Source organism: Hyla sarda, chromosome 10 (assembly GCF_029499605.1).
Source record: "Hyla sarda isolate aHylSar1 chromosome 10, aHylSar1.hap1, whole genome shotgun sequence".
Lineage (NCBI taxonomy): Eukaryota > Metazoa > Chordata > Amphibia > Anura > Hylidae > Hyla > Hyla sarda.
In genome coordinates, this window is record NC_079198.1 from 27,455,840 (window position 1) to 27,471,850 (window position 16,011).

Consider the following 16,011-nt stretch of genomic DNA (forward strand, 5'->3'; position numbering starts at 1 on the left):
CAAGGAAACATTTTAGGGCCACATATGGGGTATTTCCGTACTCGGGAGAAATTGCACTACATTTTGGGGGGGCTTTTTCTCCTTTTACCCCTTATGAAAAGGAAAAGTTGGGGGCTACACTAGTCTGTTAGTGTCATTTTTTTTAATTTTTTTACACTAACATGCTGGTGTTGCCCCATACTTTTTATTTTCACAAGCGATAAATAGGAAAAAAGACCCCCAAAATTTGTAACACAATTTCTCCTGAGTACGGAAATACCCCATTTGTGGGCGTAAAATGCTCTGCGGGCGCACAACAAGGCTCAGGAGTGAGAATGTACATTTTAGGCCTAAATTGGTGATTTGCACAGGGGTGGCTGATTTACAGCAGTTCTGACATAAACGCAATAAAATAAATACCCACATGTGACCCCATTTTGGAAACTACACCCCTCACGGAACGTAACAAGGGGTATAGTGAGCCTTAACAATCCACAGGTGTTTCACGAATTTTCGTAAAAGTTGGATGGGAAAATGAAAAAAATAAAATGTTTCACTAAAATGCTGGTGTTACCCTACATTTTTTCATTTTCACAAGGGAAAATAGGAAAAAAATAATAATAATTTGTAACCCTATTTCTTCTGAGTAAGAACATACCCCATATGTGGATGTAAAGTGCTCTGTGGGCGAACTACAATGCTCAGAAGAGAAGGAGCGCCATTGGGCTTTTGAAGAGAAAATTTGTCCGAAATTGAAGGTCACGTGTGTTTACAAAGCCCCCATAGTACCAGAACAATGGACCCCCCACATGTGACCCCCATTTTGGAAACTTTACCCCTCACGAAATGTAATTAGGGGTGCAGTGAGCATTTACGCCTCACAGGTGTCTGACAGATTTTTGGAACAGTGGTCCGAGAAAATGAAAAATTTAATTTTTCATTTGCACAGCCCACTGTTCCAAAGATCTGTCAAACCCCAGTGGGGTGTAAATTCTCACTGCACCCCTTATTCAATTCTGTGAGGGGTGTAGTTTCCAAAATGGGGTCACATGTGGGGGGTCCACTGTTCTGGCACCACGGGGGGCTTTGTAAACGCACATAGCCCCTGACTCCCATTCCAAACAAATTCTCTCTCCAAAAGCTCAATGGCGGTCCTCCTCTTCTGAGCATTGTAATTCGCCAGCAGAGCACTTGACGTTCACACATGGGGTATTTCCATACTCAGAAGAAATGGGGGTTACAAATTTTGGGGGTCATTTTCTCCTATTACCCCTTGTAAAAATGTAAAATTTGGGGGAAAAACAGCATTTTTGTGAAAAGAAAATGTCTTTCATTTATACATCCAACTTCAACAAAAAGTTGTGAAACACCTATGAGGTGTTAAGGCTTACTGTACCCCTTGTTACGTTCCTTGAGGGGTGTAGTTTCCAAAATAGTATGCCGTGTGTTTTTATATTTTTTTTGCTGTTCTAGCACCATAGGGGCTTCCTAAATGCGACATGCCCACTCAGAAACATTCCCTTCTGAGCCCTCTACTGCACCCGACGAACACTTGACATACACATGAGGTATTTCCTTACTTGAGAGAAATTGGGTTACAAATTTTGGGGGACTTTTTCTCCTATTACCCCTTGCAAAAATTCAAAAACTGGGTCTACAAGAACATGCGAGTGTAAAAAAAATTAAGATTTTTAATTTTCTCCTTCATTTTGCTGCTATTCCTGTGAATCACCTAAAGGGTTAACACACTTACTGAATATCATTTAGAATACTTTGAGGCGTGCAGTTTTTATAATGGGGTCATTTGTGGGGTATTTCTAATATGAAGGCCCTTAAAATCCACTTCAAAACTGAACTGGTCCCTGAAAAATTCAGATTTTGAAAATTTTGTGAAAAATTGCTGCTGAACTTTGAAGCCCTCTGATGTCTTCCAAAAGTAAAAATATGTCAACTTTATGATGCAAACATAAAGTAGACATATTGTATATGTGAATCAATAGATAATTTATTTGGTATGTCTATTTTGCTTTTAAGCAGAAAGCTTCAAAGTTAGAAAAATGCAACATTTTCAATTTTTTCATCAAATTTTGGAATTTTTCACCAAGAAATGATACAAGTATCGACAAAATGTTACCACTAACATAAAGTAGAATATGTCATGAAAAAACAATCTTGGAATCAGAATGAAAGGTAAAAGCATCTCAGAGTTATTAATGCTTAAAGTTACAGTGGTCAGATGTGCAAAAAATGGCTGGGTCCTACACTGAAAATTGGCTGGGTCCTTAAAGGGGTTCTCCGGTGCTTACACATCTTATCCCCTATCCAAAGGATAGGGGATAAGATGCCTAATCGCGGGACACCCGCCGCTGGGGACGCTCCGGGGACTGATTACAAACGGGGGACTGATTACAAACGGGGTCCCAGCAGCGGGACTCCCGCGATCAGGCATCTTATCCCCTATCCTTTGGATAGGGGATAAGATGTGTAAGGACCGGAGAACCCCTTTAAGGGGTTAACAGTAACAGCACCATTCTTGTATAGTGGCTGTACCTGGTATTGCGTCATTTGATTGGTAAGGATTTGCTATACAGCACAGCCCATAGACAGGTTCTGCAACTTCCTAATATACTGTGAGGCAGATTCATCAAGGGTTCCTATTCAGATGAATGGGTTGCCTGAGTCAGTTATGACAGCACAGATCTTCCGATGTGTGAAATACTCTATGTCAGTGTTTCCCGACTAAGGTGCCTCCAGCTGCAAAACTACAACTTTCAGCATGCCCGAACAGCCAACGGCTGGGGAAATACTGTTCTATGTAGACATTTACTAGAAAGGGCTTGGTGTATGCTTAATAAATAAGAACTAAATTATATTTGAACCCCAAACTTGCGTAGTGTTGGTAACCATGACTAAGGGAGTGTGAGACACCAGAAACACGTCAGTTAGTGGGCTGCTGTTATATGTACTTTAATATTATGTGAATTAACTTGGATATTTTTAAAGGGGTTATCCACTATAAGGTGATTTTAGTACGTACCTGGCAGACAGTAATGGACATGCTTAGAAAGGGTCTGCGCTTGTCTTGGGGCTAAATGGCTATGTTGTGAGATTACTATAATACTGTGGCTAGCTTTTTGTGAAATGGTATTTCCTGTTTGAGTTTTCTTTTTTTGCCTACAAATCCCATAATTCAATTTTCCACCCTCCCACAAACGAGCCACCCCACCCATTGAAACATAAATGAGCTGCATCCATTCAAAAGACCTGTGGTTTTCAATCAGGGTGCCTATAGCTGTTGCATTAGTTGCAGATTGATCTCTTTCCCACTAAGCGATCGCTCCACCCATTGAAGCAGACAGGCTCCCTGTCATCAGCTGACTAGTGAGTCAGGTCTCGGCCGCATTGCAGCCTGGGAAAAATCTGAGACAACAGTCATTTTGTATGCTGGTAAAAATAAATATTGGGGTGAAAATCACAGAATTGTGAAAAAAACGTCACACGCAGGTACAGACACGATATTATGAACTACACTAACTTTACAGCCCCTGTAGCATAGTCAAATAAAAATAATTCCTGGAATACCCCTTTAACTATTCAAGTTGAATCCACTTTCCCATTTCTTGGATGTGACCCCTCCCTTAATACCTCAGAACCCCCTAATGGAGCACATGATAATGAGTTTTTATTTTCATCCCTTTAAAAGTATTTTGTTTACAAGCAAATACACCGGTTGACTAAATATATCTTTGTGCTCCTCGGTGATTGATTGGTTTTTTGGCGTCTGGTGAAAGTGCTGTTGAGACAGCGGTTTGTATGACTCATTCCATATCTGAAGCTGTGAAGATACAGACTTCTCAGATCATATCACTGGTGGCAAAATAACATTTTTAGGGTACGTTCACACAAACGGATTTCCGCAGCGTATTTCGCAGTGCCTGCTCATAGCGGTAATACACCGCTACGAGCAGACACACTGCGATGTGTGAGCCGCAGTATACTTGCACATCGCTGCAGTGTGTCTGCTCGTCGCGGCGTATTGCCACTACAAGCAGGCACATGTAAAGAAAGCATAGAGCGGGCCTTCACCAGCAGATCCGCAGTGAAAATCCACTGTAAATCCGCTCGTGTGAACGTACCCTTAGTTTGCAATTTAACTTTTGGACACCAAAATATTTTGTATATTCTTGACCTGTCTTGGCTCTATGTTGCTGGCATGTTTCTGTAGGTAAATAACATTGATATATTAAATTAAAGGGGTACTCCGGTATTGAACAACTTATACCCTATTCACAGGATAAGTGTCTGATTGTGGGGGGGTCCGACCGCTGGGACCCCCCCACAATCTCCTGCCAGGCTTCACGGCTCTACCCATGCAAAGAGTGGTGGCCGAGACCAGGGCTGTAGCTCTCATGAAGCGAGTGAGGCAATACACCTATTCACCCCAGTACTCCTCTACACCTGTAAAAGGGGTGAAACCGGGCCAAGCTACCTACCTAGAGGGGGTCCTACATAAGCAAAATCCTCAGGGCCTCTGAGCAAAAAGAGCTAGCTACAGCTTTAGCCCGAGACACCCAGTACATGCATCCCTATGAGAGCCGGAGAAACAGTGCTGGTTGCTCCGTGCATGGGGATAGGCGGGGCGCGCGACAGAAGAGTGGTGTGGGTCCCAGCTTCCTGGCAATTAGACACTTATCCCTTATGCTGTAGTTAGGGGTACTCCACTCCCCAGCATTCGGAACATTTAGTTCCAAACGCTGGGAGCAGGCTTCGGGGGTCGTCACGCCCCGCCCCCTCAATGCAAGTCTATAGGAGGGGGCATGATGGCCATCATACCCCCTCCCATAGACTTGCATTGAGGGGACGTGACGTCACAAGGGGGCGTAGCGACCCCCGAAGCCTGCTCCCAGCGTTCGGAGCTAAATGTTCCGCACGTTGGGAAGTGGAGTACCCTTTTAAGTACCAGAGTTCCCCTTTAAGCAGAACTTTTGTGGGGAAGATAAAGTTGGGCAAACATCCTGCACCATATTAGACCCCTTTCACACTGCCGTTGCTCCCCATCGAGAACGGTCGTTAAAGTCTATATTTTTTTTTGGTCACTTTAAAGGCCGTTCTTGTGACGGGGGGCAACGAGAAACAACAGGTCCTGGCGGCTCCCATTTACTATTGTGGGCAGTGGCGTAGCTATAGAGGTCGCAAGGGTCGCAATCGCGACCGGGCCCCGTAACCCGGGAGGCCCGCAGGGCCCCCTGCCACTTCACTATACTATGCTGCAGCCAGGGCGGGACTGGATATCGGGCACACCGGGCATTTGCCCGGTGGGGCCGGGCCGTCCAGGGGGCTGTCTGCCTCAATGCAATGTTTAAAAACTTTTTTTTTTCATTAAGTTTGCGGCCGCTCTTACCCCTCCTCCTGCTGCAGCGGATTGGCTGCTGGAGGCAAACGTGTGCCGCGCAGGCACGAACGTCTTCTTGTTCCTGGCGCCGAGGAAGAAGTGGAGGCTGGCAAGTAGATGGGAGCCGGTGCAGTGCCATAGATGCTCCCTATCTACCTCTGACCCCAACATCCGTGGCAACATGTTCCTGGTGGCTGGCGGGGGGATGGCCTTCCGTCTATGTAGGGGCCCCCAGCAGTGCCCCCCTCCGAACTAAAAACCCGGAGCCCCAACCTCCCGCACCCCCGGGCCACGCTGTGGCATGGGACTCTGCTTTGGCCTACCCAGGGCACTAAAGCTTCTTCTTCTGTGCGGCCTGCTGCCTCCGACGCTGGATTCCCGGGACCGGATCACCCTGAACTCATGGCGTATGCAGGTGAGGAGGCCGAGGACCGGGGGGGGGGGTGTAAGATGTTTGCATGTATGTGTTATGTGAGGTGTGTGTATGATGTGTATATATGTATGTTTTATGTGTGAGTACATGTACCATGTGTGTTTGTATTATTGCGTTTGTGTATGTATTTTGTGTATATGTATGATGTTTGTAGAATGTGTGTATGTATGTAGGTGTAAGCGCGATGTATATATGCATGGGGGGTTTGGTGTCTGGAGGCAGCATGTGTATGAAGGATGTGTGTGTATGTACTGTATGTATGATGTATGAATGATAGATGTTGTGTAAGCAAGATGTATGTATGATGTGTGTAAGCTAGAAGGATATAAGTATGATGTTGGGGGATCTGGAGGCGGCAGGTGTATGTATGATATGTGTTTATGTATGATGTATGTGTATATATGATGTGTAAGTATTATGCATGTGTGGGGGGCCCAGAGGCGGCGTGTGTATGAATGATGTGTGTGTATGTACTGTATATATGATGTATGAATGATGTGTGTAAGCAAGATGTATATGTATGATGTTTGGAGATGTGTGTAAGCTATAAGGATGCATGTATGATGTGTGGAGATGAATTATGCAGAGGGTTTTGGAGGCGGCAGGTGTATGTATGATGTATGTGTGTGTATGATGTGTGTGTATGTATGTATAATGCATGTGTTTGGGGGGTCCGGAGGTGGTGTGTGTATGAATGATGTGTTTTTGTACTGTATGTATGATGACAATGAAGAAAATCAGGTGGCACTCACAGTATTGTGAACAGTATCTTCTTTATTCGGTGCGGTGCATAAACAGACAGCGGGGCGCTTGGATCAGCAGTGTAACGGATGACAGGGGACCTGAAGGAGTGGCGTGAAATAGCTGTTGTCCGTTACACTGCTGATCCAAGCGCTCCACTGTCTGTTTATGCACCGCACCGAATAAAGAAGATACTGTTCACAATACTGTGAGTGCCACCTGATTTTCTTCATTGTCTTTCTGTGAATGCAATTCCTGCACTGTGAAGGTTGAGCACCACGGAGCATACAGTTTTAGGATCTGTGTTTCCACAAGCACTAACATGGACTCTGCAGGTGTGCAGTATTAGCAGAGGTCAATCAGTGCCGACTCTCTGTTTCTCTAAGTCACTGTATGTACGAAGTATGTATGAATGATAGATGTGCGTAAGCAAGATGTATGTATGTATGATGTGTGGGAGGGTACAGCGTATAGCATGGTTATTTTGAGGGTTTATATTCAGGGGCACAGTGTGTGGCAGTATTATATTTAAGAGGTAAGTATTATATTCAGGGTGAACAGTAGGTGGCAGTATTATATTCAGGGGGTACAGTGGGTGGCAGTATTATATGCAGGAGGTACAGTGGATGGTAGTTTTATATTCAGAGGGTGCAGTGGGTGACAGTATTATACTCAGGGTGAACAGTAGGTGGCAGTATTATATTCAGGTGGTACAGTGGGTGGCAGTATTATAAGCAGGAGGTACAGTGGATTGTAGTTATATATTCAGGGGGTGCAGTGGGTGGCAGTATTATATTCAAGGAGTACAGTGGATGGTAGTCTTATATTCAGGGGGTACAGTGGGTGGCAGTATTATATACAGGAGGTACAGTGGATGGTAGTTATATATTCAGGGGGTACAGTAGGTGGCAGTATTATATTCAAGGGGTACAGTGGATGGTAGTTTTATATTCAGGGGTGCAGTGGGTGGCAGTATTATATTCAAGGGGTACAGTGGATGGTAGTTTTATATTTAGGGGGTACAGTAGGTGACGGTATTATATTCAAGGAGTATGGTGGATGGTAATTTTATATTCAGGGGATTAAATAGGTGGCAGTATTATATTCAAGGAGTACAGTGGATGGTAGTTTTATATTCAAGGGGTACAGTAGGTGGCAGTATTATATTCAGGGAGTACATATGCAGGAGGTACAGTGGATGGTAGTTTTATATTTAGGGGGTGCAGTGTGTGGCAGTATTATATTCAGGGGGTACAGTATTTAGCAATAATAATGATTATTGTCTTCATACAGAGGATGAGGATCTACTGACAAAGTGAGAACCTATGATGTCCGGGTGTCAGACTCTGCAGAAAAGATGGAGCTGGGAGAAGTCCTGACGTCTGGACCAGATGAAGAAGAGAAGAAAAGACAACAGAAAAGACGTCACTCAGGTCACTGATATCATTGTGTTTTCTCCTGACTGTAGTCACTGATATCTTTGTGCAGCCTAGTAAGTGTCACGATGCCGGCTGGCAGGAGGTGGATCCTCTGTGCCAGAGAGGGATAGGCGTGGACCGTGCTAGTGGACCGGTTCTAAGAGGCTGCTGGTGTTCACCAGAGCCCGCCGCAAAGCGGGATGGTCTTGCTGCGGCGGTAGTGACCAGGTCGTATCCACTAGCAACGGCTCAACCTCTCTGACTGCTGAAGATAGATGCGGTACAAGGGAGTAGACAGAAGCAAAGTCGGACGTAGCAGAAGGTCGGGGCAGGCAGCAAGAATCGTAGTCAATAAGGCAATAGCAGGAGGTCAAGTACACAGTAAGGACAACACAGTAACGCTTTCACTAGGCTCTAAGGCAACAAGATCCGGCAGGGGAGTGCAGGGGCAGAGATCAGATATAGTCTGGGAGCAGGTGGGAGCCAATTAAGCTAATTGGGCCAGGCACCAATCATTGGTGCACTGGCCCTTTAAGTCTCAGGGAGCTGGCGCGCGCGCGCCCTAGAGAGCGGAGCCGCGCGTGCCAGCACATGACAGAAGGGGACCGGGACGGGTAAGTGACCTGGGATGCGATTCGCGAGCGGGCGCGTCCCGCTGTGCGAATCGCATCCCCGACGGCCATGACAGTGCAGCGCTCCCGGTCAGCGGGACCGACCGGGGCGCTGCGGAGAGAGAGACGCCGTAAGTGCTCCGGGGAGGAGCGGGGACCCGGAGCGCTAGGCGTAACAGTAAGGGGTCGTCCGGGATTGGGGAAGAGGGTCGTTAGGTGGTAGGGGGCCCAGGGCAATTTTTCGCATCGGGGCCCTGTGGTTTCTAGCTACGCCCCTGATTGTGGGGGCTGCTGGGACCCGTTATTTTTTTTATGGGAATAGCGGGAGAAAAAAGATGGTTCTTGCAGTAATTCTTCTCTGCTGGGTGTTGTGCTGCTGGCTAGCTGGGAGTAGTAGTCCTATGGATATTTCATGTGGCAGGGTTGTGTAGCTGACCTGATGTTCCCTGTGAACTCCAGTGACCTTTTTGTCAATTCAGTTGTTCCTGTACTGCAAAGTGGAGAGATGAGACCTCTGGACACTAGGATTCTGTGAAACAACTTTGAAAATGTTACCGGTAGCTTTTTGTGAAAATCCAATACAATACAGTTACCTGAGCACAGCTTAGAATATTACAGCATTTTAGCCAGATGAATAGATATTTGGTCACTATCCCTTTAAATGTTTCTTTTGCAGCCCATTTACAGAATTTACATTTACAGAATTTGGAAGTCTCTAGTGGGCTGTACCTTTTGATGATGTAACAGCCACCAAGCACTAACTCCAACATTGGTCACCGAAGAGATTAGTATATTGCAGAGTGGCCCTTGTTCAGCCTTGTGATTCTCCTCTGACAAAAATGTAGAACTTTTTCTTGGAGATGAAGACTTAAGACACTTTATCCTCACAACTTGGACAGGAACAGAACAGTGATGAATGGACCTCCAAGGTGTGGTGGGTCTTTTGCGGCGCTGACTCAGAGCATGCACATCAGGTGAGTATAAAAGGTTTATTAAAATGCAACGCGTTTCGCCGCGCAAAACCTGACTAAACTGTATCAAAACGTGTGTACAAAGTTTTATCTGTATACGGTTTGAAAAATGATGTCCGGTTGCATCCGTTTTTTAAGAAAAAAAAAAGTATACATTTTGAACTTTTCACTCCATTATGAATAAAGTTTCACTTGTTTGATTGAAATTCCAAGAAAAAAAACTGTACAAAGTCAAAAACCGTATGGTGAAAAGCGGATGGAACCGTACGCACATACATGTCTATACGGTTCCCATTGACTCCCATGTAAAAAAAAAACGTATACGGGTTAATACGGTTTTTCACCCGGATCAAAAAACGTGGTAGGCCACGGTTTTCTGTCCAGAAAAAAAAGAAGTATAAAACCGTGTGGTGTGAAAAACGGAGACAACCATGTACAATATGGTGCATACGGTTTTGAATGGAAAATCTATGGCCACGGTTTGCTGTACGGTTGCATACGTTTTTTTTGGTTTTTTTTAAACGTATCCAAAAACTGTATAGAAAAATCGTGGTGTGAACCCACCCTTATTGGAATTGTAGCCAAAGGCTGTGATCCTCACTGTCTTTCTGAGCCAAGTAAAGAGAGACTGTGTTTGACCTAATACCCCTGTGTGTCTGATGTGTAATCCACACTATAACATCCGGGCACCCTAACTTTCACCAAATCTGGCAACACATCAGGGTGTGTCCGGAGAATCGTTCCTACATCATTAGCGCAACCTCCCATGCAACCGAACCAGCTCAAGGGGCGTGAGACTACCGGCAGGTTCCTTTTAGTTCACCAGACTTTGACGATTCTGCAAGGCCCAGCCGGTTCTGTCCTTTGGCGGTGTACCCTCTATATATTGTACGTTACCCTGTCCTGGTTTTTACCATAACATTGTCAAGTAGATAGACATCGTGCACTGTCATGCACAAGTAATGGAGAATGTGACTGTACGTGTCTGCCTCATTGTATTACTGTCAATTGTATGAATTCTTGTTTTCGCTCATGTCTGTGCCATTGAACCCTGCAGGTTATTCAACATGCCTGTGGCCAAGGACAACATGTGTGCGATTACAATTGAAGGTCAATGTCAGGATCACGCTTGGTCACACGAACCCAAAGGAGGAAGAATGGAAAAGGTAGGCGGTAGCAAAATATTAGTGCAGCATTTGTGATGATTACTGCTCTTCTCTCGTGGAATCACAAAATATTGCACTGTAATCGATATGGACTATGTAGCAATGGTCGCCCTTGGTAACCCAAAATGTCCCTCTACCCCATATGAGGAGGCTAGCACTATAAGTGGAGTATGGTGTTGTAGCCTTGTTACACATTTTCCATTTTAGCCCAGGAAAGCCTCAGCCCCTTCACCCCTGATCAAAGATTGATAACCTATCATACTGGTAAACTATTAGGGTGTATTCACACCCACTGGATCTGCTGCGGATTTAATGTTGTGGATCTGCAGTTGTAAAAAGAATTGCCTTGTAAAATTTTATAGCTTTAAAGGGGTACTCCGGGCCCTAAGACATCAAAACTCCGCCCCCGTGTGACGTCATGCCCCGTCCCCGCTATGCAAGTCTATGGGAGGGGACGTGACGGCTGTCACGCCCCCTCCCATAGACTTGCATAGCGGAGGCGGGCCGTGGCATCACACAGGGGCGGAGTCGTGATGTCACGATACTCCGACCCCGTGGTCAGCACCCGGCAGTTTGTGAGCTGGCAGCTCAAAGAGGTGGGTGCTGAATGCAAGATCAGACACCTTATCCCCTATACTTTGGATAGGGGATAAGATGTCTTTGGGCCAGAGTACCCCTTTAAATCCGCAACAGTGGATTTTACAGCTGCAGTAGTTCGTTGTACACTTCTCTAAAAAATCTTTTACTATACAGGGTGTCCACAAGACGACTCTGGAAACATCAGGTTGACAGTCATCCTTACCTCTTTATTCAATCTCTTTACCTGGTGAAACAAATTTTATGGTACTCCCACTCTTATGACGGGGCTGCAGAAATGAGACCCCCCACCTGTTAATTATATTTTTAATTGTTGAAATACCCTGTTAAAGGGGTACTCCGGTGGAAAAAATTTATTTTTTTTTTTCAAATCAACTGGCTCCTTAAAGTTATACAGATTTGTAAATTACTTCTATTAAAAAATCTTAATCCTTCCAGTACTTATCAGCTGCTGTATACTACAGAGGAAGTTGCGTTGTTCTTTTCTGCCTCACCACAGTGCTCTCTGCTGACACCTGTGTCCATGTCAGGAACTGTCCAGAGTAGAAACAAATCCCGATAGTAAATCTCTCCTGCTCCGGATAGTTCCTGACATGGACAGATGTGTCAGCAGAGAGCACTGAGGTCGGACTGAAAAGAACTACACAACTTTATCTGTAGTATACAGCAGCTGATAAGTACTGGAAGGATTAAAGGGGTACTCCTCTGGAAAATATTTTTTTTTTAAATCAACTGGTGCCAGAACGTTAAACAGATTTGTAAATTACTTCTATTTAAAAATCTTAATCCTTCCAGTACTTATCAGCTTCTGTATGTTGCACAGGAAGTTCTTTTCTTTTTGAATTTCCTTTCTGTCTGACCACAGTGCTCTCTGCTGACACCTCTGTCCATTTTAGGAACTGTTCAGAGTAGGAGCAAATCCCCATTGCAAACCTATCCTGCTCCGGACAGTTCCTAAAATGGACAGAGGTGTCGGCAGAGAGCACTGTGGCCAGACAGAAAGGAAATTCAAAAAGGAAAAAACTTCCTGTGCAACATATAGCAGCTGATAAGTACTGGAAGGATTAAGATTTTTAAATAGAAGTAATTTACAAATCTGCTTAACTTTCTGGGACCAGTTGATTTGAGGGGGGGGGGGGAAATTCTACCGGAGTACCCCTTTAAAGGGGTAATCCACCATAAGGTGATTTAGTACGTACCTGGCAGACAGTAATGGACATGCTTAGAAAGGATCTGCGTTTGTCTTGGGGATAAATGGCCATGTTGTGAGATTACCATAACACTGTGGCTAGCTTTTTGTGAACTGTTTGAGTTTTCTTCTTTGCTTACAAATCCCATAATTCCATTTTCCTCCCTCCCACACATCAGCCACCCCACCCATTGAAACATAAATGAGCTGTTGCATTAGTTGCAGATTGATCTCTCTCCCACCAAGCGATCGCTCCACCCATTGAAGCAGACAGGCTCCCTGTCATCAGCTGACTAGTGATGTCAGGTCTCAGACGCATTGCAACCTGGGAAAAATCTGAGACAACAGTCATTTTGTATGCTGTTAAAAAGAAATATTGGGGTGAAAATCACAGAAGAATTGTGAGAAAACCGTCACACACAGGTACAGACACTATATTATGTACTACACTAACTTTACAGCCCCTGTAGTATAGTCAAATAAAAAAAATATTTATAGCTTATCTAAGTTTTAGACCTCTAGTTAAATTGCATAAATCTGAAATGATTGCAGCATGCCTTTGTGGACGTGCTACAAGGAAACTGTATGACTAGTGTAACCTGCGGGCAGCTTTTTACACACTCAAAATTACACACTACTTCATAGCTTTGTAGAACCAGCATTTCAGGCTTTGCATTTTTTGCTGTATTTACTGGTAAGTAGCTTCTTGCTCCCATTGTACAACAGCCCAGATCCCCTGCAGGGCAGGCTTAAAGGGGTATTCCAGGAAAAAACGTTATATATATATATATCTCAACTGGCTCCAGAAAGTTAAACAGATTTGTAAAAATACTTCTTTTATAAAATCTTACTCCTTCCAATAATTATCAGCTGCTGTAGTTGAGTTGTTCTTTTTTGTCTGGCAACAGTGCTCTCTGCTGACATCTCTGCTTGTCTCGGGAACTGTACAGAGTAGAAGAGGGGATTTGCTTTTATTCTGGACAGTTCCCGAGACAGGTGTCATCAGAGAGCACTTTGATAGAAAAGAACAACTCAACTTCAGCAGCACATAAGTACTGAAAGGATTAAGATTTTTGTAATAGAAGTAATTTACGAATCTATTTAACTTTCTGGAGCCAGTTGATATAAAAAAAAGTTTTTTTCCTGGATAAACCCTTCAAGGAAGATGTCACTTAGAAGACTCATATTAAGGACATGGGGGTTTATGTAAGAACACAGCAGGTCAACCCTAGACTTAAAGGGATAATGGGGGAGATTTATCAAAACCTGTGGAAAGGAAAAGTTTCCCAGTTGCCCATAGCAACCAATCAGATCGCTTCTTTCATTTTGCAGAGGCTTTGTTAAAAATAAAAGAAGTGTCCGGGCATGCTGGGAGTTGTAGTTTTGCAACATCTGGAGGTCCACAGGTTGAAGACCACTGGATAGGAGGTAGTACTCACGAGTGCCCGCCGCTCCGGACCCGTCACCGCTGCCCTGGATGTCGCTCCTTCGCTGTCCCCGTGGTGTCCCCGATGCTCCGGACTTCTTCTTCCCGGGATCCACGCTCTCCGTCGCGGTCATCACGCCGCTACGCACGCCGCTCCTATTGGATGACGGCGTGCGTGACGACGTGATGACGTCGAAGGAGAGCGCAGGGGATCCCGGCACGGAGAAGACACCGAGGAGGCAGATAAGGTCCCTCCCAGTGTCCTGTAAGCCGTTCGGGACACCGCGATTTCACCGCCGCGGTCCCGAACAGCCCGACTGAGCAGCCGGGTTATCGCTTCAGACGCGGCGGTCAGCTTTGATTGCCGCGTCTGAAGGGTTAATACAGGGCATCACCGCGATCAGTGATGTCCTGTATATAGCGGCGGGTCCCGGCCATTGTTGGCCGCAGGTATTCGCCGTATAAGACGCACCAACTTCCCCCCCCCCCCCCAGAAAAAAATGCGTCTTATACGGCGAAAAATACGGTAGTCCTACTAGGCTAGGAGAAAAAATAGAATAAGTTAGAAATGATCAGAAAAGAGAAAGGGTTGTGTCTAAAATATAAAATCCCATTTATTTAGGATGGTATAATATAATGGATAAGATAACACAATGGGAGGTCTTAGGCAGGGCCCTTGCTTCAGACTGCTCACGCTATATTAAAAATAGGTTACATATAACAAATAGGCAATATAAAATTGGCAATAAAAAGTTGTTAGTGCACTTAATATGTTGAATGGGACAAAAAAAGGGGGGAAACTGTGTGATTCAATGAGCGCAATGCGGCAGTGAGCGATTCAATATATAAACTATAGATACTTATATAAACTGAGACTGCCGCATTGCGCTCATTGAATCACATTTAGACACAATCCTTTCTCTTTTCTGATCATTTCTAACTTATTCTATTTTTCTCCTATCCTAGTAGGACTGCTTCATCCTCTAATTTAGTAATAATAAACACCCATAGACTTTGCTGGCACTGAAATAGGCAACGTAAAATATGCTGTGTATACTCTACATGTGATCCTACCCTTAGGGTACATTTAGACGAGCGGATTTTCGCAGCGGATTTCGCTGTGGATCCGCCGCTGAAGGACCTCCTATATGCTGCCTTTATATGTGCCTGCTCGGAGCGGCAATACGCCGCTACGAGCAGACACACTGCGATGTGCGAGTCGTCGCGCACATGCGCAGTATACTCGCACACATCGCGGCAGCTCTCGGCCTAGCTCATTGAGCAGGGGGAGCGGCCGCGATGTGTGCCAGTATACTGCGCATGCGCGGCGACTCGCACATCGCAGTGTGTCCAAAAAAAGAATAAAAAACGCCGGCAAAAACAGTGTGTTCCATGCTGGAAGTACTACTACTCCTAGCATGGACCACACTGTTCCATGATGGGAGTAGTAGTACCTATAGTCATTGACAGATCGCCCCGGGTCCGTTGCGATCCTCCTGTATAATGTATAGATGCGGCCGGCCACTCTTCTATGGTCCCCTGCACTGCCATATATACACCTATTCATATTTCCCGCAGAGCTGTGATTGGCCAGATGGTTCCAGCCAATCACAACTCTCTGTGGGAAATATGAATAGGTGCATATATATATATGTCAGTGCAGGGGACCATAGAAGAGCGGCCAACGCATCTATACATTATACAGGAGGATCACAGCGGGTGTCAGGAGTGACACTCGCCGCGATCTGTCTATTACTGCAGGTACTACAGCTCCCAGCATGGAGCAGAGTGTGATCCATGTTGGGAGTTATAGTACCTGCAGTTAAGGACAGATCACAGCGGGTGTCACTCCTGACACCCGATGCGATCCTCCATAATATAGCAGAGATGCGGAGCAGCTCTACACAGTGCTCGCATCTCTGCACTATACTCTGGCCAGTGATATAAATAGAACAGCACTCATTCATATTTCCCGCTGAGAGCTGTGATTGGCTACAACCATCCGGCCAATCCTCACTCTGGGCCGAAAATATGAATGAGTGATGTGAATTTCTATTCACATCACTGGCCGGCCCGGAGTATAGTGCA

The 16,011-nt window shown here is 45.2% G+C and overlaps 1 protein-coding gene across 2 annotated transcripts in view; it reads left to right on the plus strand.

Annotated features, from left to right (window-relative positions):
* Positions 1-8,817: 8,817 nt before the first annotated feature.
* Positions 8,818-16,011, plus strand: part of LOC130293724 (dual specificity protein phosphatase 8-like) — a 40,773-nt gene continuing 33,579 nt past the window's right edge. Inside the window, exons 1-2 of one of the 2 annotated variants that reach the window (XM_056542755.1) lie at positions 8,818-9,508; positions 10,603-10,711. In XM_056542755.1, the coding sequence (XP_056398730.1) occupies positions 9,487-9,508; positions 10,603-10,711 (131 nt within the window). In that variant the 5' untranslated portion in view covers positions 8,818-9,486. Of the gene's footprint in view, positions 9,509-10,461; positions 10,712-16,011 lie in introns of those variants that run through there. The other variant, XM_056542754.1, reaches the window with a different exon arrangement.